Here is a 23,463-nt window from a genome sequence, read left to right as displayed (position 1 = left end):
ACAATGATTTTATTCTCCAACACACATGACGTCCATGTGTAGTGTCCACTTAAAGTGACATGTCTGCAATGAATTATCATGTGTCAGTGTTCACATAGCAAAATAAAAGTATATACATCTAATACAAAACACTTTATGTAAGTTTATTATACTACAACACTCGACTGCCAGCGCTCTTTAAACCGTATAAAAAGTGTCTCCTAATCACATAATCAGCAACATCTGTTATTCAGAGAGTAAACAGTGCAGTTCCTTCATTACGTTTATTTCCTGGCACCCGCACAGCATGAAGACTCAGTTTCAGTCTTATTCTGTTACATCCCCTGGCAAAACATGTGGTATCACCATTCTTCATTCAGCTGTTTTGTTTAGTGTAAATGCAGCAAATGACCTAAATGACACAAAACTATTTCACTTAACAGCTGAAATCCTGGTTTTTGTAAAACATACCTAAAACAAACTGAAATAAAATCAAAACTGTTGTGATTTTATTTAGTACCAGAGGAAAAAAATATCTTATAATTACCTTGTAATTTCCATTCCTAAAACAAAGACCTGCACAAGTCTAACTGTGCAAATAAGTCTGCAGTTAAATGAGAGTGCTTGTGGACTTAAATGAGCTGATTGACAAGAAACATTGTCCCACGAACAGAGGAGTCAGTCGAAACACTGGAAAGTATTTTAAAACTCTGGAGTTGGTCATTCCCAGTCAGCTGTATCTAAAATGTGAAGTGCAACCTAATGGGAGAGGGGAAACATACAGGACAAGGTAAAAGTCAACATGTAATATGATTTGAAAACAGAAAATGCAGAACAAATGAAAGGGAACAGCTAAAGAGTAGAAACAGGAGTTGATGTTTGTGACCACACAGTAAGAAATGTATAGATCAAAAAAAGGATTTATGTCCAAAAACATCAAATGTAAGCCACTTCTAACTCCGAAACAAAAGAAAAACAAGGTTACAGGGAGCCTAAGAGAAAAAGTCCTGAATTATAAATCCAACTGGGCAAAGAGATGATGTGAGAAGTGAAGGAAAACAACATATTTTCACCATCACTAATGAAATGGAGTGAAAATTAGGAGAGATGGAAATCATTATCTCTGTAGCAGATGCACATTGAAATGTTGAAGACTTCTAATTTCTTCAGTCAGCAGCAGGTTCGGTGATGCTGAGGTTATTTTTCAAGATAGATAATCTATCATACAGAATAGCAAAAAGTATTCAATCTTTTATTTATTTTTTTTTTTTTTTAAAAAGTGGGACCTCAGAGAAGAAAAACATAATTTTTTATTGGCGAAGCTCATGCTTCAAAGAATTTAATCTGTTATAAAAGCCATAGGATTTTCTTCCCTCAGTTTGATCGAAGATAAGAGAAAATAATTCATTCCAACTATTTTATTTTTTAGGGTGTTTTACAACTAAAGCATAACTAAACTGCTAAACTTTCAGATTCATTATCCAGCTATTATTTTCAAACTGTCTGAACCAAATTCCTGCTGTGACTTGTTTGGATTTCTTTACAAAAAAAACTGGGTATGACACTTAGAAAAGATGTTAATCCAGGACCATGTACAAGTAGTTGCTAGTTTCAACAGACTGCTGGTGTTTTCTGGAAAGCTATTATTGCAGCAGTTCAGTGTTTATTACTCTTCATAATATCAATAAACTAATGTAACTGTCACAGGAGAACATGTTATGAGCACATTTATATGGGTTTGAGTTTCTATGAGACATAAGTGATGCGAGGACGTTCCCTGAATCAGAAACTGTCGTTTTGGTCCATTTTAGTTCCCTGTTGACAGTAAAGACGAAGGAAGCGAAGGCTGCCGCCGTTTCATCTCCTGCTGCAGCTGCTCCTTCAGAGTGGAAACCTGCCGTAGTTACAACATGAAAAAGATCAAAGTTATCACACATGTTGTAATTCAAAGATGTAATTTATTTAGGGTTTTGAAACTACAAATAAAGTGTTAAGTTCACAAGATAAGTAGCAGACCCACACAGTTTGCTGAATGAATACTGTCTTACATGTGTTACCGCAAATTCCTACACATCCGTTATGTCAGATAGACAAGAACAGACAACTACACTCGACAGCTTCTATATAATTATCTTGTGGGTATCTGGAACAATAAATATATAATCAAAAATTATTTCTGAATTAATATTTGGTTAGTTATATTATATTATATTATATTATATTATATTATATTATATTATATTATATTATATTATATTACAATACTTGAACAATATAGAAGTCTTAACATAGATCACATATTTTCTGATATAAATTGAATGTGAGCAGCATTGATAACTTCACTCAGAAACTAGACTCAATATTAATTGTCTGAATACAGTAAAGTAAATAATGCCAGTGGTACTTAACTTTTAATGGTGTTGTTGATAAGTGTAGCTGTATTTGGTGAGAAATAGGGATGTTTGATCATGGCGTTTGTAAAGATATCCGATTTTGTCCAACTCTTAATTTCCTATACTGATATCAACTGATACTTGTCATAAAAAACAAACAAAAAAAAAAGAAAACAGACTATTTAAGGGATTATTTAAACAAATGCAAGGAACAAAAGAATATAATTGTAAAGGGGGGCAGGAATACATAAGCATTGCTTCATCCTGCTCTTTTTTGGACTCTATAACAATTGCTACTTTTTTAACCTGTTGATTAAATTGTGTTATTTTGTCTGAAATAAAGAAATATCTAATCTAATCTAATCTAATGCATGTTTTGTCTTTTTAGTTCCGGTTTCTTGTTTTGTATCTTTCGTTCTGGTCTTCCCTGTTTACTTCCCTTGTTCCTTGTTTAGCCTTTGTTCCTGTTCATTAGATTCACCTGATCTCGTTTAGTTCATTCACCTCACCTGTGTCTTGTTTGTTTTCCCTACATTACTCGGTTTCTGTTCTCATCGCTAGTCCATTGTGTCTGCTTATGTTTGTGTTATGTTCATGTGTTCCCATCAGTATTCAGCAATTAAAACTCCCTGATTTTGAATCTCTGGCTCCACATTTGGGTCTTTACCACCTCCACCACCAATCGTGACAATACTTATATTTTTGGAGGGAGTTGTGCTAAACAAACAAGGATATCTGGAAAACTACATTTGACATATCTTGTATTTTGTCCTTTTGAATTAGAGGAGACTTAGCTGAAGAGTTTGATAATAATATATAAAAGTTACATAAACGTTACCTCATTAAAAAAGTAGAAAACCAATACCTATAATTTACAATATTGTATTTTAATGTTTATCAGCAGATAATATTGGACATCTCTAGTAATAAATTGCTATAAAACCAAACTTCTGCAGCTGATAAATCGGATAAAAATAATGTTCACCTGCTCCTCCAACCCTTTGACCCGGTGCCGGTTAGCTCGCTCTCTGGTGCCCAATGTTCGCTCCACATCTCTTAAGCTGGTCTTCAGTCTCTCTGCCTCCCGCTGGATCTCGTCACGCTGCCGCACCAAATTCTCACACAGACTGTGTGACTGCTCCGTCTCAGCCAGCTGAGTCTACTCATGAAATACAAACACACAGAGGGAAAAAAACTAAAGATGAAAGGGAGGAAAATGATAAATGTGAGGTGGAATACCAAATTTAAGGTCAGTTTATACATAAAAATTTAAATAATAGAGCCAGATCTTTACACTGGAGAAGCAGAGGTAGAGGCCAGCACGAAAGTAAAAAAAACAAGTTTCTCAAGTTGCGGAAAAGTAGATCATTTATCCAATAAAATGTTGACCAAGTAACATTATAGTCTGATAAATTTATGTAAATGAGGATCAGTACACTGAATTCTAATTAGAAGAAAGATCTCAGATTTGTTTTTCCAAGCAAAAGATTTACAAGCTCCAGTTTAAGCCCCATAGACTGTTATGTTAATGACATATTTAAGTGTTAAGATGCAGCAGATATTTCAACCACTTGTATCAGTACCCCTAAAGACCCTGTGGGAACTATTCAAGTAAATGAAATGTAATGCTTTTTTTTTTTTTTTTCTTTTACAGACACCCTGCAGCCTGGGAAAAGTCTGACTAAATGAGGAAAAAATGGTCTGAGATGTAAAACTCGCCTGAAATAAACAACTTTAATCACTGTTTTAGAATTCTTCTGAAACCCACAGCGGCTTTAGGTTTTTGCTTGATAATGGCATTCTGTGGTGGATAAAAAAAAAAAGAAAGCACCCAAAAGCCACCCAAAAACCACCCCAATATTATTTTCAACACAGTGAAACACAGTGGTGATGTGCAGATGAGGAAAAAGAAGATAAAAATTCTTCCCAGTTTTCAAAACTGAAATCCACCACATCTATTAAAGAAAGGTATTTTTTTTCATTCAACAATATTTTTGTGTAAACACAGTTCAGTAGAAACAGTCTCACAGCTTTTAACAGTCAGCTGTGCCTTGATAGAGCCTGAAAATAATAATACACAAACTACCCAAGCATTCAGAGCCCAAACTAGGGTCTTCATTTCTGACGATAAACATTTAATTTTCTCCTACAGTTCATTAAAATCATCTTCAGCATGCAAAATGTCGTCTTCAGGTTGGGGATGAGATCCTGTTCCAAATGGATGAGTTCAAGATTTTTAGGGTCTGGTTCATCAGTGAAGGATGAAGCATGAGATCAAAAGGCAGACTGGTGTCCACAGTGATGAGGGCTCTGTGCTGGTCTTTAGTATTCAAGAAGGACCAGAGCCAATGTGGGTAGTCACACATGGAGACCAGCAGCACGGGAGTGCAACAAGGAACTGTCCTTGAAGATAGTGATCAGCCACCCTCTGTATGCTGCCACCGACACCACAGAGGAGCTCATTTCAAATCTGCATATCCATCTCTCCATCCATCTATCTATCCATTTATCATGATGTGTGTTCTTCACGGGATGTCTGGACTCTCTCTTAGAGATAAGGTGAGTAGCTTAGTCATCTGAAGGGCACTCTTCCACAACAAGAGGAGCCAGATGCAGTAGCTTGGGTTAGATTGCCTCCTGGATGCTTCTGTGGTGAGATGTTCCAGGTACATCACATCCAGAGGAGACCCCAGGACACCCTTCTATGTTTAAAGGGGTCCTATTATGGTACGTCGAATTTTCGGAGCTTTCTACAGTGTTACAGTGTTGAATCCTCATCAGACATGTGAACGGCACTGTTTTTTTTATCACCTAAACGCATGTTTGAGTTTGAGTTTGAGTTCCAGCAGTCTCTCTGTTCGGTTTCCATGGTGACGAAAAACACGTCGTTTTAGAGAGTTTTTTCTTCTTCGAAATCCTTGTGACGTCCCGGGGGATAAGGTTCGGTGATTGGTTACCTTCTACTGGTTAACAAGGGCATGTACAAATACATCAGGCGGGTGGAAAACGTGGGATAAAGTTATTTCCAACGATGGCTGGTGAGTTTACCAAAGAGAGACATCCTGCTGCATTCGTTGCTGTGGGTTGCTGTTTTCCACTTCGTTTTCAGGGTCTGATTCAGGTTCCAACATGTAGGGCTGGATGCTATGTGTTGACATTGTATTTTGTTTTTTTTATTGAGTTCATATTAGCCTAATCCTTCTGTTTATGAGATGTTACAATGACGGCGAAAGCAGTTGCGGTGCGCGCTCCCGATGTAGTGCAGTGGCGGGAGTAGATCATGTGTGTATGGATAAATCCACTCGTTTTGCCCGCAGGCTGATCTGACAGCCTACGGAGAGGGTCGGTCTGAAGTAAATAAAGCCATTTGTGACAATAACTCGATCAATCCCAGAAATAAAAATAAATTAGCCTGAAATGCACAAAATAGTTCCACTTTAAGCGGATGCTCCCACAGCCCAACCTCAGATGGATGGATGGATGGATGGATGGATGTTTAAATGGGATTTAAGATGGATTTAAGAAAACTAATTCTGTTGCAGGCTGTGTTGCTCGGACTCTGGTCCTGACTGTGCTGAGGGTCTATGGTCATCCGTCCTCACCTGTAGCATCAGTATCTGCTGCTGTGCCTCCTGCAGCTCCTGTTCAGCTGTGTTCAGGGAGCGATCCAGACGGCTTTTCTCTGCAGACAGCCGCATGCTGCCCTCCTCAGACTTCAGCTTCTGACGTTCAACCTAAAATGAGGAAATAATTTACAAAGAAAAAAAAAGAAAAAGATAGCCGAAAGGTTTGCTGTGCAGAGGATCCAGTACGAACCTTGTCCAGTGTGTTCCTCAGAGCATTCTTGTCTTTTTCCAGCCTCACAGCCTGTCTCTCAGCATCTTTTTTCTCTGTCTCCAGCATCGCCACTGCTCTCTGCAGCCCACGTAGTCGCTCCTCCACAGCGGCCCGCTCTGTCTGAGCTAACTGGCTGCTGCGCTGAGCCTCTATGAGACTCGCTGAACGCTGGCGCAGAGCCTAACGGCGACAAATTAAACATCTTTTAAAAAACACCGTTTTTAAAAAAATATTATTTTGAAAATCCTCTTTGATATGTAAAATGTCTTGAGTCTCTCGGACCTCCTGGGCATTGCTGAGCTCGGCCTCCAGCTCTTCTCGCCGCATTTCGCTCTGGTTCAGCTCACTCTGCAGGTTCTGCACACGCTCACTGAGGATGACCATGTTTCTTTTTGCCTCAGCTAAGGATGCACGAGCTTCATCCATCCGTTCCTAAACGGCACAAAAGTATCATCTCATCCTTAGTCTCTTCTCATCCACAACCCTTTATCTTACCTCTGACAAACTCACCTGAAGGAGCCTTTTGTCCTGTTCGGCCAAACTCAGCGTCTTCTGCAGAGCAACTAGACGACTCTGCGAGCTACTGTGAGCCGCCGCCGCCTCCTGGAGGCTCTGATTCAGAGACGCTGTCTTCTCTTTGAGTGCAGATTCACTTTCCTGAGTTTTAAGCAGAGCCTGACTCAGTCTCTCCACCTCTCGCTGCAGCAAAGACAAACGGGCTTCTCCCTCCGCCACCTGCAGTTTTCAAGAAAAAAAACAGTAAACTTGGCAGAAATCCAAACAGAGGAAGTCATTGAATTTAATTCAGAACAACCAAAACTGCTCCAAATGTGCCCAAATATTCAAATCAGACTGATTAGGAGTCACGTGACTTGTATCAGCTCACAGCACCTGTTTGAGCAGAGAGTCATGGCGCTCCTGGGAGGCCTGGCTGTCGGCCTCTCTGTCTACCAGACTGAGTTTGAGTCTCTGCAGCTCCCCCTCCAGACTGCGTCTTCCCAGCTCCACTCTGGTGGCTCGGGCTTCAGCTGCCTCCAGCGCCTCCCGCAGGCGCCTTCTCTCCGCCTCCAGACGCATCTCAGCGGCACGCTGCTTATTTAACTGATCCTGCAGCGATGGAGGGAGGACAGTAACCACGGTAACTGCAAGTTATTAGTTAGTCGAACTGTTGGGGTGACGGGTTTTACAGGTTACTAAGTCAGAAGAATTTAAAAAAAAAAAAAAAAAAAGAAGCTCCAACTTTCTGAAATTTTCTGCTCTTCCACATAATTTTGTTTAAATTTTCACATCAACACTTTAGCCTGACATTGTATTTGTGTGTTTGCTTATCTTGTGATCCAGACGGTTCTGCGGAGAGGGAGGCATTATGAACAGACATATGGAAAGCTGACATGACTCCACAAGATCAGCAACACTGTGTGTGGCATCTGCTGTTGTTACAGATCCTGAGAGCTTACACCTCCAAATCTAAATATGGCTCAAATATTGACTGTTGCCATATGGTGACTGTGGCAGATCAGTGGGCACCGCTGAGCAAGTGACGATACAAGTACATGGAGTTTACACATATGCACGCATTGCACAAGCCTGTGTTTACCTGAGTGTGCTTTTTATCCGTATCAGAGGCCTGCAGGGATCGCTCTAAATCCCTCACCCTGTCAGTGAGGGCTCTTCTCTCTCTGTCTCCTCTTCTCACCACCTCCTCCTGCTGCTGCAGCAGAATCTGAGTGGTGGTCAGACGCTCATCAAGTCCACGCTTCCCTGCAGGCACATATAATAACAGGCATCAGCACAGCCAATAGTAAAGTTCAAGCTCAAGCCTCTTTATATGTGTCTATGTTTGAGACCTTCTTGGCACGCCTGTAAGGAGTTTTGCAGCTGAGTGAGGCGACTTTGAGCAGCGTCCCGTTCCACCTTCAGCTCCTCGAGCTCCCGCTGCACGGCCCCCAGCTGGCATCGAGCGTCATCCTGCAAATCATCATTTAACAAAGACTTGAACAATCCAAACAAAGCTAAACATCTGAATCATTATGGATCTATAACATGCATTGCATTCTTTTTTAGGTCTGTGCGGTATGATTACCCTTTCTTTATGTGCATCACGCAGCTCCAGCAAGAAGTCTCTGAGACCACTTCGCAGAGTTTCAGGGTCGAGCTCTGGCTGAACGAGAGGCAGCGGCGTGTCGCCTCTCTCAGGAGAGGCAGCTCCAGAGCCTAAAGTGTTGTCTGGTGTGCTTCCTCGGCATTCTGCATGAAGCAAATAAAAAAGGATACCACTGCTTTGTGTGTTCACATCTGATACTTTTTTCATTTATGTTAAAACATGAAAAATAGAAAAGCAAAGTAAAAAAAAAAAAAAAAAAAAAAAAAAAAAAGCTAATACAGCAGAGACACCATTTTACTGACCAATAAGTACCACAAATATTACTTGCTTGTGAAATAAGTGTGTTATGTTCAGTGGTAATGTTGTAACTAAATCATTTTACAGCATCCTGACTGTTGAAGCACTTGGCTAAATAAGTTTGGGAATATGCTCAAACCCATTTGATTCTTCTGCGATATGTAACATTTGTGTGGAAATGACTTTTCGACCACCACCACCAGGTTCTCTTTATGAATAAGAACTTAATACATCTTCTACTTAATATAGATAGATCTTCCTTTCCTTTCTTTATTTGACTCATGTTCTATATAAACTGATAAGATAATGTGGTGGTATATCTGTAAAAAAAAAAAAAAAACAGCAAAAAACCCCATTAGCTTTCCAGGTTAAATGGCAAAGTTGTGGACATCGATGTTCACCCCTCACCTGTGATCATTAGCTATGGGCAGTGACAGAAAGAACCAAATTGGGAATATAATCCGCCAGAATGAGTTTCTTCTACATGATGTCGCTGCTCCTACACATTACAAGAAGCCAGATGAAGACACAATCTAGAGACTGCATCTCAGCTGGTTTGCAAATGCCTCAGTGTTCTTCTGGAAGACCCGGTCTCTGTTCAGCCTGTTTTTCTCCACAACCTATTTGTACATAAGCAGCACAGAATTCATGGATGTCATAATAATGATCTATTTATTATACTATTTTTTTTTATTTATTCATTTAAACCACGGATGTTTGAGTGGTGTATTGCAGTTAGATTAATGGGTTAGTAGAGTTTGCTGGCAACTCTTTTTTTGCCCAAGCTGTGTATGTTTACCACTTGTCTCTAAATCGATGCTGCATTTGTTTTAATACTACAGCGACCAGAAAACATGTCAAACAATGTATCAAATTCTCAAGTGGAAAGGAAAAACACCCAGAAGTTAACAAGAAATTGTGTTAAAAAGCCACTGAAGCCTTTCAACACAGTCAACAGAAAGAAATTTACATTGTATATTTTATATAATACATTGTCTATTCCGTACGTGACATATTCTATTGAGGTATGGGGAAGTACATATAAAACATTTACACAGCCTGCATATATTCTGCAGAAAAGGGCCATTAGGATCATAACTGGAAGCATTTATAGTGATTCATCAAATCCATTATTTGTGCAAAATAGGCAGTTGAAACTTCAAGAAATAGCTAACTATATCATTTTACTTGTTTTGTTTAAAGAAAATCAAAATCTGTTACCAGAAAATATTCAAATAAGATTTTTAAGGGAGAGAAAGTTATTATTCACTTAAAAATGTGGGTATTTTCAGGAAACCGTATTTTAGGACAAAATTAAAGGAACAATGTGTGTCAGTGAAAGGAGTCAGTTTGTAGAATGTTTTGGTCCAAGAAGAGAAAGAATTACCATCAAAAGTCTTGTTTAAAAGGTGAAATAATTAAGTTTTATTAATCAGATATTATGAAGAATATGAAAATTAAACTACGTCCAATGTTGTAAGATATGAGTAAAAATGAGTTGTAAAACTGGATGTCACAAGAAAATGATGGGGAAATAAAAAAAAAGAAAAATGGCTTTAGTTTGTGAGAAGTCATGTACCTGATTCAGTTCTGTATTATTATTTTTTATTCTGCATAATTATTTTATTTCCATCTTATATAAACTTTTTGGTCTGTTTGGTTATATGCTGTACTGATGTTTGGGTGAAAAAGGGGGCAGGTAATGTAAGACTTTACTTCTGCTGCTCCTTATTTCATTCAAATTTAATTTCAAGATATGTTCAAATGTCAAAATATATTTTGATTTATTGAATAAAATGAATAAATAAAAAATTTTTTTTTTTTTTTAAAAATCCTTTCTGTGTTGAACATCCCTCAGGCTGCCATAGCAGGGATCCACATAAACATCCTTCCGAACAAAGAAGTACTGATGGTAAGAGAGGAAAAGTAACACCACTTCATTCTCACCTTTGGGAGGTGACAGTGAGGAACGAAGAGGTGAGACGCTATGATGGCGCGACACACTGCCAGGTGATGTGGAGCTCCCTCCCGGGCTCCTCCCTCTGCCTCCCCTGCCGCTTGCTCCGATGCCCAGCGTTCGTGTCAGTGCTGACTGGAGGCTGCTCAGACGAAACTCCAGATCTCGCCTTGCGGCCTCTGCTCGTGTCAGCTCCGCCTCCGTGGCAGCCAGCCGTCCCTGTGCCTCGCTCAGCTGCAGGCTGGACTGAGAAGCAGAGTCCTGTGCAGCTTGAGCTCTCAGCGACAGGTTCTTGGCTTCATCCTGGAGCTTCTTCTCGCAGCCGCGTGCCTCCTGAAGCTGAGCTGTCAGTTCTCGCTCGCAGCTGCGCCAGCCCGACTCGGACTCCACCAAACGTTTCTGAGTCATAGAGAGCTACGAAAAAGATGGAGAGTTGTGATACACTGTAGTATCGTACTTTATGTGAAATCCTGTCTTTCTGATCCACTCTCACCTCTTTCTTGAGGGAGTTTCTGATTATTTCAGATTCAGTGAGCTTCTGTTTGAGGATGAAAGTTTCTTTCGCTCGCTCTTCCTCTCTTTGCTCCTCCAGCGACAGCCGAGTCTGGAGCTCTGCCACCTCCCTCCCTTTCTGCTCCTTCTCCCCATCCAGAACCTTCAGCTGAGACCAGAAAAGCAAAAACACCACAAATGGAGAGAAAAATCTTAATATGTCAAAATAGATTTCCAAAATACCCTGCAGACTAAATGTAAACCTGTAAATCAAAGCTATGAAGTGCAGCGAAGGTGTGAAACCTTGACAACATGCCTGACCTGTCTGCGGAGCTCCTGCAGTTCCCGTCGAGCCTCAAGTCGTGACCTTTCAACTTCTCTCAGACAACTGCGCAGCTCCGCCACCTCCTTCTGAGTGGACGAAAAGTTCTCCTCCAGCACTGCCAGCTTCTGCTCTTTCTCTTCGCACTGCCGTTTCACACTGACAGCAGCACACAACGCACACATTCACTGTAAACAAATGACCTCCATCCCTCCATTCATCTTCTTTCATCTGTTTACCTGATTCTCTCTGTTTCCGCACAGCGTAGACTTTCTCTCAGCTGAGTATTTGATTGGTTCAGAGCATCTCTCTCCTTGGTGATATCACAGAGGCTACGACGTAACTCCGTCCCCTCTCTTCTGTAGTTCTCCGATAAGTCCTGAGTCTGGTTGAGACGACATTCGGTCTCTAGCATGTCCCTCCTCAGGTGGTCACGGCTCTCTTCAGTAGCAGAGAGAGAAGCTCTGTACTCCTCCAACTGGATGGCAGAGGACAAGTTTGTTTAAAGTTAAGTAATGTGACAGAAAAAAAACCATAAATCTTCTAATATGGAGGTGTTCAATGCTCCTCATTAATGGGTCTTGGAGAGTTGGGCGGCTTTTTTGAGTTCTTATGTGCATAATAACATCTATAAGTCAAGTGTCTTTATAAAACCTGACATCTCTGTTTTATTTAAAGGAATAATGCATCATGTGTGCAAATGAAGGAGACAAAAAGGTTTTGTTGTTGCCGTGCATTCCTGAGAGGTCCCAAACGAAGATGAGGTAGCCTATAGGAAGCTAAAGATCTCTCACATTAGCTAACATGAATGCTCGTGGTTTCATCATCAGTAGAACAATAATGCTCATGGCAGAACTGTAAAGAAAAAGTTGTTCAATAAAAATAGGAACATTCTCATCTTCAGATTAGAAAATTACCACATAATCGAACCAGAAACCTCAGTTAGTGCTAGCATAAAAACATTACACCATCTGTAAAATATAATGGTGATAATGTTGTAATTTGGATCTTTTTTATGATGCAACAATCTTAAACATTACAAATCATTTATCAAAAATAGATTTACTAAATTTCCCTACATAATATCTATGTGGTCTCTGACATTGGATCATCTACCTCTTTGAGAGCAATATCTGCACGTGAACGAAGATCTGTGCAAGTTTCTCTTAGGCTGTGGATTTCCCTTTCATGAGCAGAGGCTGCATCTTCCAGCTGAGAGCGAAGCTCCAAAAGCTCACTGGTCAGAACCCCAACTCTGATCTGGAAAATAAAAAACACAACATGGGGGGGGTCAGTTCAGTTCAGTTTGCATTTCTTGCGTTTTGTGGCTGAAAAAAAAAGATAAGAAATCCAAATCTCAATGCTCTCATTCATCACCTGCTCCTGCTCTTTGTAAAGAGCTGCTTCTCTGGTCATCCGCTCAGCCTCCAGGGCTGCTGAGGACAGCTCAGCCTGCAGGCTGGAAATCCTGTCAGACAAAACTGTCTTCTCTGCCTCCTTCAGAGAAAGAGCCTACAAACAGACAAAAATCTGCTACTTTTATTCGATACTCAGCACCACAAAGCTGAATGGTTAAAATTGCATTCATGCTAAGACTTCTTTCCCATCCCGTAACAGTAGTATAACATCAACGCATGATTCCACAACTCTGAACAGCTGCCTAACTCATGGAGTCGGATCAGACCTGTTGCTTTTCAGTCTCGGCTTGCAGAAGACTTTGATCTCGATCATGTAGCAGAGTCCTCATTTCATCCTGCAGCTCTTCTCTTTCTTTTTTCGTCCTGAGCAGGTGGTCCTCCATCTCCTGCCTGAGTTTCCTCAGAGTGGTCTCATGCTCCATCTGCAAGCTGTGCCGCACAACTTCCTGCTCAACAGGGGAGACAGGGAAGACATTAACTGGCAAGATGATCGATGGTTTCAATGAAAAGCATTTTAAAAAACAGAAGTACATATAAAAATAGCACTTAAAGAAACATTCAAACATTAAACCGCCCACCTTCTCCGACACCAGTCTTTCCACCTCCTCCTGATGCTCAGAGATGGTTTTACGTAAAGTCTGCTGAGCCTCCTGCTGTACAGTGCTGAGTGTTTGAGCCACGGCCTTTTTCTCTTTTTCAGCCTGGAGCAACGCACTTTCTCCATCTGAGCGTACACGCCGCAGCTCAGCTGGAAGTCCCATCCAAGAAGATCAAAGATGCAAAACCGCATAAAAACAAGATCATATTACTGACAGCCTATCTTTTATTATAACAAACAGAGAAGATCTTTTGTGTTCAACCACTTTCTTCCACGTGCTCTCTCATCATCTCTCACCTGCAGCAGTCTCACAGCGGACTCGGAGGTTTTGGTTTTCTGTTTCCAGCTGCTCTCTGCGAGACTCCACCTGCACAAGCTGCTGCTGCACATCGAACAGACTTGTTTCCAGCGACTCCCGCTCTGACCTGCAGCTCACACATGCAACGTTCACAAATAAGCCATCTCAGAGATGAGATGTGCAACAAAGTTATCATTTGTCCTGACTCCATGCTGATGTAACTTCATACGTGATGGAGACAGCCATGCTACACATGCTGAATTAGCTTTTCAAGCAAGATTGGATTGTGTATCAAGGGTCATGCATAAGACCAGATTTGCTGTTCAAACACGGTGCATCACATCAAGAGTGAACAGGAGTGATTGAAATTATGGATTTTCTATAGGCTTATATTAGGTTTAAACAATCAGCTATTTCCCACAGAACAAACACCTTTAATTATGTATCTAGTAACTACAAGGGAAACAATGGAAGAATGGAAGTTTGCAAAGCATTATTTATGAGCTTCATGACTCAATCTGTTCAAATCTGGTTAATATGCCTTTTTAAAAAAGATCCATTAGAACGAATGCATCCAGTTCGGATTTGTCTTTATTTGATAGCGACATTTACCAGTAAATATTATTTGACTGTCAGGGTCCTGACTAAAAAACGAAGACAAGACATCATGTAAGCTTTCCATAATTAAAAAGACACCACATGCCTGAAAAACAATTTAGTTTTTTTTTTTTTGAAAACAGGTAAGCGTGAAGTAAAAAACTAAACACCAGCCACACCTGAAAGCAGCCAGCTCTTCGGACAGCATTGTGTTTTCTCTCTCGGATGCCGTTAATTGAACCACCAGAGCTGCTTTGTCTCGGGCCAGTTCAGCTCGGCTACGGCCAGCTTCTTCTAAAGCCACCTCATTCCTCTGGCCCTCGCCCCGCATGAGGCTTAACTCTGAACCCAGGGAGGTCACCTCGCCACAAAGCTGCCAGGAGAAAGTAGAAAGATTACATTTCTATTTGATATTAATCTGACAAAAAGCTCCAAGATTTTTTGCACTCCTGTGACCTCATTACCAAGACATTCTCTAAACCAGTGGTTCTCAAGCCTTTTGAGCTGTGACTGCAAGATTACACGTTGGTGCCCCCCACCCACAACCACCCACAACCACCCACACCTCATGACTGAGTGATTTATTATGTGATACATCAAATTTGATCATCCTGTAGCCATCCTCTTAATGTAAGCTTGAAAAACGATCAGAATCTTCATAAATAAGAAGTATGAAGGGATTTTTGGTGGTTTTGGATAACCGCAGTGACAAATTACCTACATGTCCAAAATGAACTTTTATTGTGGTGATAATGTCAAATTCAGCTTTTTATTACGGCGTGTATTCTAACCTTGTTGTTTATGCATTAGTGTGTTTAAAAAAAAAACATTAAGGTACTAATCTCACATATCTATATCTGCATTAATGGTTTCCCTTATAAAATTCCAAATTCTGTGATTAATGTAGGCTTTATATATTTTTTATAATTATCTGGCGACCCCCTGAAATGATCTCGCAACTCCCAGTTTGAGAATCACTGCTCTAAACTACTTTGTAATACCATCTGGTGTCTACCTGGGTGACTCTCTCCTGCAGCTTAAGCCTCTCTGTCCTGAGACTCTGCAGCTCAGCCTCCATCCCCACCCGGCTTAGTTCGCCATCCTGCAGTGACTGATGGAGTGTGGTGCGGGCAGACTCCAGTTCCAGCCGCTCCTGCTCCAGTCGGACCAGCTCATCCCTGATGGTTAGTTTCTCCTGCTCTGACTCACGTTTCTGAGTCTGCAAGAGGGACTTCTCCTCCTCAAGCTTTTAGACAGGAGTAAGAATGACATCTTTTATAGTAAATACAGTGAGAACATGTTTTGTTCATCAACTACTTACTCTGCTAGAAAGTATACATGATGCTGTAATTAAGATGGTTTTAATACACACTTGCATTTGATCAGTTTTGTAACTTTCTACCAATGGGAAAGGCTTTGAAACAGAGACAGGATTTTAATTTCCTGTATTTAACTTTTATATTTTCAATTTGTATGTACAGGTTCTTAAACACTACATAAAACAAGGACTCTGTACTAATTACAGGCAGAAATTGCACAAAAACACAGGACATAATTATTGGAGCAAGTATAAACGTCCCAGTAAACAGAAAATGATCAAATGCAGTCAAGTTCATTTTGAGCTAACCTGGAGGATGTAGGTGTTTAAGTCCACTTTGTCCTGAGCCAGCCCCTCATTCATGCTACTCATCTTTGCCAGGGAGTCTCTGAGAGCTGCATCCTCAGACTGCAGCCGGCTGATCTGCAGAGACAGCTCTGTGTTGCTGCTCTCCGCCTACAGGGGAAATGCAAAATCAAGGTTAAAGCAAAGGAAGTACACTCCATAAGAATACACAATGTCAACTTTGCAGGAGTTTAATGAGAAGGAGTTACTTTTTCCTCACCCGAGCAAGTGCTTCAGACAGTTGCGCCTTCTCCCGCTCCAGCAGCTGCCTCTCAACCTCCCCCTGCTGGTGAGTCTCCCTCACCACAGATAACTCTCCACGCTGAGCAGAGGCTCGACTCTCGCTCTGATCCCACTGCTTCTGTCTAAAACAGGGAAACAAACATTGTAACGTGTGTAAAACATAATGTGTTTTGTAAAGCTAATTTCTGTGAGAGTGGAGTCAATAAAGTTTCATACAAGACTATAAAAGATGCAGCTTTTCTTAATTTAAGAAATGTGTAAGATTGAAAAATTTCATATTGACTCTCGTTAGATATTCATCATTTATTGCTGAAATTTTGACATGTGCATGCTACTTTTTCAAAGAATTGGAGCTAAGTAGGTCAAATCAACACAAAAAAGTCAGTATATTGTTCCCTGAAAGCTTTTGTGTCAAAAAAGAATCAGAAAAGCTCAGGATCATCTGAGGAGGAGGTCACACAGGTGATGATATAATAAAGAGAAGCAGTAGTGATGTGGTAAAGTGCAAGAAGCCTATCGAGATCTTTTGGAAAGCCTCCTCTGGGCATGAGGTACGCTGACTGTTCTAAACTTTGTGGATTAGTCTCCACATCACATTAATTTAATCTCTATCAATTAGCCTGCTTACATCCTCTGAGTCTCTGCCTTTGCCCGCTCCCTCTCCTGCATGGCAGCTTCTTTCTCTTCCCTCTCATGATCTCGCTCTCGCTGTGCAGACGCCACAGCCAGCTGAAGCTTCTCGCAGTCCATCTGCAGGATCTGATTGCTGCTCTGCACTGCCTGAACAGTTTTCTCCAAGTTCAGTTTCTCACTGCAAGCAGGGAGCACATCGCAGAGATATGATTATGCATGATTCGGTGTTTGGGAGCAGGCTGTGGGAAGTGATATGGGTAAAAACCTGGCCAGTGTGTCTCTCTCCTGCTTTAGACGTTCCTTCTCTCTCTGTGCAGTCTCCCGCTCTCTCTGAGAAGCATCCCTTTCTCGCTGCAGGGCCTGGTTGCGCTGTTCCACTTCTCTTTTAGCCAAATCAGACTCTGAAAGCTGCTTTCGTAACTGTTGTAAAGAGGACTGAGCAGATACCAGGCGACCTCGAGCTTCCTGAAAGCAAGTCCATTGGAGACCATCCATGATATTATGACATGCAAACAGTAAGAACAACAAGAACAAACATTTTAATCCATAGGTCGAATACAATTTATCATGTTTACAGAGTTACAAAGTGGCAAAACAAAATTAGTTGGGTTTTTTTGTCGGCAATAATTGGACTGAACCACTCGCATCACGATGGAAATGTCCCAGAAGCTCAGTGGAGATCCAGGAAAGAGGATTACTGATTTACCAAAGTTATTGGGATGTGTAACAACTTCCAAATTGTGATGCTCAGCTGAGAATCATCCATTCGGATGGTCGGGACCAACGCAGTAACCAGCGGTGAACATGTCCGCCATGACATGAACGCAGAGACACTTTCTGCTCTCAAGACAGTTTTCCATCATCGTGGACAGAGAAGATGGCAGCTATGAAAGGATTTCCTCTTAAAAAATTGACACCTTTAATCTTTGCAACAGTTTGCAAAGATGGACAAAAATCCTCACGTGGAAGGTATCACAGTTGCGTGAGACAAAGCTTAAGTTGTTTCTCATGATAAGAGCTTAGAGGAGTAAAGATGACACACGGAAGAACACCTACCTACTTTAAAGCATGGTGAGGGTAGTATCATGCTCCTTGCCATTTTGCTGTAAGGGAATTTTGTGGACTATGACAAGTAGTTTAGATGGAAGAATGAAAAAAGAAGGTCTGCCTTGGAATTTTTTGGCATATCTTAAAAACATAAGAAAATTGGTGATGGAGGCATCATCCAACAGAACAGTGAATCCAGGTTCGCAAAGCTTGTTGCAAAACAGAAAAAGCAAAAAAAAAAAACATAGACAGCATGGCATTCTCAAAGTCCCAATCTAAGATACGTTTTGAACATCTCAGATTAAATTGCACCCATTTGCACAGTGGGTGTTTGCATGGCTGTGTCACACTGAAGGGCTACAAAGCAACTCTTCACCTGCAGCTGAAGGGTCTTGTTTGTAATTGCAGACCGGAGAGACGACAGGACAGTGTCCGGCAGAGGACACAACGATGATGCTCGAGGAGGGGATGACGCCCTCCGAGCAGAGGAGGAGCGACGAGAGGAGGAGTCACGGATCAGTGCCAGAAGCGAAGGCACAGAATTGTCCTGATCTGCTTCTGATGATGATTCTCCATCTGACAGAAGTGTCTGTGAAAGGAAGGAAACACGGCGCATTAACCACTTCTAATGGGAGACTGCACAGGTTGAAAAAGTGGGCGTTGCTTACCTGAGCGATGTCCCGCATTGTGTCCAGTAGTGTGTCAGTGTGAGCTCTCATCAGCTGCATGTCAGTCTCATCACTGCCGCTCTGCTCCTGAAGGAAAACCAGTAAAAACCGGCAAACACATTGAGTCAAATTAATGAAACTGACCAGTAATAAAGCATCAGAAGGTTCATGAGTGGTCTCTCACCTCAAGACGCCTCATAAGTGTTGCAATTTCACCATCTTTCTCCTCATTTTGGCCTTTAAGTCTCTCGCATTCTCGCACAACATCAGACAACCTGCCAGTTCAAACACAGATGATGTATTTAGCTGTCCTGGATGATGACTCAGTCCTTCACTAATCACTCCAGCTGACCGATAACCATCTTACACTTTTGTCTGTCACACTAAGGATTTAACAAAACATGTTTCCTCCCTTAAAAGGTGCAAAGAAGCTCAGTTAATGGACATTTAGAGGCATTTGAAGCACCTACATGATGAATAACAACCTATCTATTGATAAACCGTCTGCACAGTTCAGCACACTCACTGACCTGACGTTAAGCTCACTTCTCTCTGTATCAGTCCTGGCCTGGAGATTCATCATTTCTGCCACTCGATCTCTCAGTTGCTGCTCCAGCTGAACCCTCAGAGCTTTTTCCCGCTCCAACGCCAGAGCTGCTCCTCCCTCCCGGCTGTGCAGCGCTGCAGACAGGCCAGCGCAGGACACCTGAGCAGAGTGGGACATCCGAGCCAGCTCATTACGCATGTCTGACAAGTCCCTGGTGTTGGAGAGACAAGGAGGGGAGAAAAAGGGTGAGATTAGAGCAAGCAGAGTTTTACTTTTTCTCATTTTTTGCTTTTGTTGAGTTTGGGATGTACCTTTCAGTTGCAGTCTTCATCTCACAGACGTGCCTCCTGAACCCGACCACTTGTCGCCAGAGCATCAGCAGTCGACCATGTTCGCTGCTGAAGTAACTGTGGAAAGACTGGCAGAAGGCAGTAACAGAATAAAAAAAATCTGCTTTTTTGAATCCCTTTTGTTTAAAAAAAAAAAAAAAAAAAAAAAAAAGTAAATACATTTTTTCACTTTCTGAGAAGCACCCACCTCCTCTTCTCTCCTCCAGTCCGACTCCTTTTGTTCCAGCTCCTCTCTGGCTTTTGTCCAATCAGCAGTGAGTCTGCGGATGTCCTGACTGAGAGCTTCATTGGCCAAACCGGCTTGCTCCAACTGCTCTCTCAGCATCGCGTTCACTGCAGACAAACTACTGCTCCTGATAACACAACAATGAAAAAGATGGTTCAGTTAGACCAGAAACATTAACACCTACTAAATGTCAAAGAGGAAGAAGCCACCATGTTTTGTCACTATGTGTCACTGTGGAAATCTATGCTCTAAAGTTTTTGTAGACGGGATAAAAAAACAAACTGTTGGAAATGTAAGAAAAACAAATGAGAGGGTAATCATTTGCAGTGGAGGCTGAATACTCTTTTGTCTGAGTTTTATTAAACCTGCCAACATAACTCAGGTGAAGCTGCCTGAATCAGGCTCAGGTGAAAGCTGTAAAATAATGATCTCTGCTGAGTTTCTACAACCCCAAATATCCAACTAAATGTCTTGCTGTCAACTTATACTGTAGACAAGAAAGAAAATTATAAATTAAAAAGCAAAGAGCCCTGGTTTGACAAGGATTATGCTTTTTTCCATTGTGAGTAGGTAAAGTTACAGAAGAACTATGATAAATTAGTTTGTTATTCTAGCTATCCAGAGCAACATGACACACAAACTATTCTCTAATGATCTATATATATATCTCTTGGAGGAACAGGTGATGTAGCTAATCTGAGGAAAAAATAATGGCGAAACCACTCAAAGCTAAAGGCCCCCCCCCATCACACATTTCCTCTCTACAATATGCATGCAACACAAGGTCACCTAACTACAACTGGTCAGGTTTACTTTGACCACAAATGTACCACAGACGGCATCATTTTGCAGAATTCCTCTCTGTTTCTTTGATTTTATAACAGATATCTGCAGAAACTTCCTCAGAAATGAGTGTCACCTTTGCTGTTCTTCCTCCAGATGGATTAGAGCATCCTCCAGGTTGCTGCTTGCTTCATCATGATGGCGACCATTTGATGCTTCACTGTTTCCCTAAAAGAAGAGATCTTATGTTGAACTGATGCAAGTAAAAGCCAGGGTATGGAAAAAAAGTCTTTGTTATGTGGTTTTGTATGAATTAAACTAGCAAAGCCACCTACACTCACACTGTGTTTTTCCAACTCTGAAGACTTCTCCTGCAGCATCTGCTCCAAATCCCCGCATCTCTTTTTGTACTGAAGCACCTGAAGCGGCAGTAAAAACTGTCACCCGCTGATACGCCTCACTGCACTTCAGAAAAACATTAAAGTCGTTTTACCTTGGCCTGCAACTTCTGCACAAGTTGTGCCTGCCTCTGTTGGCCCTCCTGGTACGCCGTGAGTTTGCGCTTGTAGGCCCCTTGCTCTTCATCCAGCCGCCTTCGCAAGTCCACATTCTGTTGAGCTAGACTACGGGACTCTGGTGAATCATGGTCGCCCTCGCCTGTTTCCAAACGTAAAGCCTGCTCCAACTGTGGTTTGATTACAGATGAGAAGCAGCAGATGAAGTAAAGTTTTACACAGAAACTAACTAATAAGTGGTGACAGAGCTACACAATTCTGCCATGCTACAGAATTGCAGCCCAGTATCTGTATCCAGCTCACTTTCACTGAGTTATTTGGCATATTTTACTTATGCCATGTTTACCACAGCAAATTCAAGTCCTGACTTTATCATGTCAAGTCTCTATGAACATTTAAAATTTTCTGATTGTCAAACAAAGTGTTTTGAAACAGATGTTGGACAGCTTTGCTACCCTTCTGACCGTCTCAGTTCATTTTAAACTGTGACCATCAATGTCCGTTTTGGATCACAGTCCTGATAGATGATTCTCATCACAGCTCTAATGTTGTACACTCGTCTATGTTTTCAAGATGTTTTGATGTATGCCCGGACCTGATTTCAGACAGAGAGTGGCCATGTCTCATTAAGGAGACAAGTGAAGTCTTGCAGCAATATCTAATGAAATAAGTTAATTAGAAAAGACTAAAAGTCAAAGTCACGCTTCCTAAGATCCTTTCTAAATGAGGTTGAGAGTGGGACATAGGAAGCCGCCACTAAAAAGCCACAAAAACTGTTTAATATTGTTTTCTAGTAATGAAATGTTATAAAAGAAAATAATTTCCTGAAAGGAAAACGTAACTTCAGTAAAGCTTTTGCTTTTGAATCCAAGCCTACATGGCTGTTTTGGAAATGTTCGACCCAAAATGAGTAGTGGCGGCCACCCACCTTCATGCCCCTCCTCTGTACTGAACCCCCTGTTTACAGTAACCCAGGGCGACAGACGCCATGGCAACATTCCACTTCAGTTCATTCCAGCCCCCATCACCTGGGAGACTAGCAAATCTCAGACAAAGAGGGCCCAAAAAACACTGAAAATAAGAAAAAGGGAGAGTGCCATGGCGTTCCTCTTAAAATCTGTCCAACCAGAACACCTGGAGAGTTATTGACATTACGCCTTTTATATATAAACAGTGCAGCTCAAGACGATCAAACGTCTCTGAGTTTTTCCTCCTACCTTAACCCTAATCTCATCACACTGTTGCTGCTTTTATGAGTCAGTTGTTGTTTCTCTTATTGCTCTTACCCTCTCACTAATTGCACCATACTTGATGGCGAGCTCATCTCTGTCTGCCCTGCTGTGTGCCAGCAGGTCCTCCAACCTTGCCAGTTCTCCCTGCAGCACACGGTTCTCATCCTGGAGCGACATGACCGAAGACATGGCTCCTGCTGCTCCCAGAAAAAAAAAAGACAATTTTTAAGAAAACTTGATGGTTAAAGTGTGGATTCAGCAGAATGGACAGCAGGATACTCACTGCTCTCGTTGAGGTTCTTGGTGACAATCTCTCGCACTCGTGCTGGAAGAGATGTAGGGGGGACATCAGGTGAAGGCCCCTGGACCGTCAGCCTCTTCTCCTCAGACAGAACACTCTCCTCCAGCCTCTGATACAGAAAAAACACACACATTAAGGCTAAGCACCATGAAAGACAGTTATGAAAGAAAGCAAAGAAGCTTAACACGCAGAAATTAATAAAGATGGAGTGCGTTTGTGCCACGAGAGACAACAGTCCACAATGCTGTCCACAAACACAGGCATGCATGCTATAAATGAGTAGCTTTATTTGTCACACCACGCTGTCAGCACATCATGGAATAAACCAGGTGAGAGGAGCTGAGCCTCACCTGTATCACAGACTCCAGCTTGTTGGAGTCGGTGTCTGAGTTTTCCGCAGCGCTCATCGCGGCGCGCCTGGCAGCTATTTAAAAGTCCTCCAGGGAAATAGGATTAACTCGAGTAAATGAGACGTCTTCGCGGGCTGAAAAAAGGCCTGTTTCGGTTTCCACTGCGTGTAAAAAAGGACAAAAGTCTACGAGCTTGAGGTGGTTGTTTGCCGCTTAATGTGCGGAGAAAGTTGCAGGCGCAGAGGAGCTGAGTTTGTCCGTCCTGTCGCCTCCTCCTCCGGTACAGACAGAGATTGAGGACAGCAGGATTAGCAGGTTTTAAAGTGCACCCCCTCCACCTCCGTTACTATGCTCTCACTCCCCACATTCGTTCAGCTGCTAAACAAAAAGCTAAAGGGGAGGAATAAAACTTTTTAAAATAAAACAGAAGAAGAGGCATGGATAGTTATTACTTAACCACAATTAATTAATTAGGTGAAAATAGTCATGCAGTTTACAGAAGCACGACGGTGTAATAATAGCTCATTACAAGTTTTATATATTTATACAAAAAACTCTTCATTTTTAATTCAGCTTTCAACCCTGGACCTCTACATCAGGAACCGGTTAGACC

General features: G+C 41.6%; 1 protein-coding gene across 1 annotated transcript; it reads right to left on the bottom strand.

Annotated features, from left to right (window-relative positions):
- Window positions 1-153: 153 nt before the first annotated feature.
- On the bottom strand, window positions 154-22,907 carry crocc (ciliary rootlet coiled-coil, rootletin; the record flags this gene model as incomplete). Its single annotated transcript, XM_079242099.1, has 37 exons — window positions 154-1,873; window positions 3,358-3,531; window positions 5,975-6,106; window positions 6,189-6,389; window positions 6,492-6,641; window positions 6,720-6,944; window positions 7,101-7,316; window positions 7,807-7,970; window positions 8,057-8,177; window positions 8,293-8,456; window positions 10,558-10,981; window positions 11,061-11,228; window positions 11,381-11,540; window positions 11,621-11,859; window positions 12,498-12,641; window positions 12,759-12,893; window positions 13,066-13,245; window positions 13,378-13,547; window positions 13,695-13,822; window positions 14,472-14,665; window positions 15,308-15,538; window positions 15,920-16,066; window positions 16,176-16,320; window positions 16,827-17,009; window positions 17,097-17,296; window positions 18,255-18,467; window positions 18,547-18,633; window positions 18,731-18,821; window positions 19,077-19,304; window positions 19,405-19,511; window positions 19,631-19,796; window positions 20,589-20,680; window positions 20,788-20,871; window positions 20,946-21,137; window positions 22,254-22,396; window positions 22,483-22,609; window positions 22,851-22,907. 37 exons carry the CDS (start codon window positions 22,905-22,907, stop codon window positions 1,787-1,789), a joined length of 6,069 nt encoding a protein of 2,022 aa, XP_079098225.1. The 3' UTR covers window positions 154-1,786.
- Between the last annotated feature and the right edge of the window lie 556 nt (window positions 22,908-23,463).

The sequence above is a fragment of the Telmatherina bonti genome (genome assembly GCF_933228915.1).
Source record: "Telmatherina bonti genome assembly, chromosome: 6".
NCBI lineage: Eukaryota > Metazoa > Chordata > Actinopteri > Atheriniformes > Telmatherinidae > Telmatherina > Telmatherina bonti.
The sequence above is the reverse complement of the archived record's forward strand: the minus strand, read 5'-3'. Positions and strand labels throughout refer to the sequence as shown.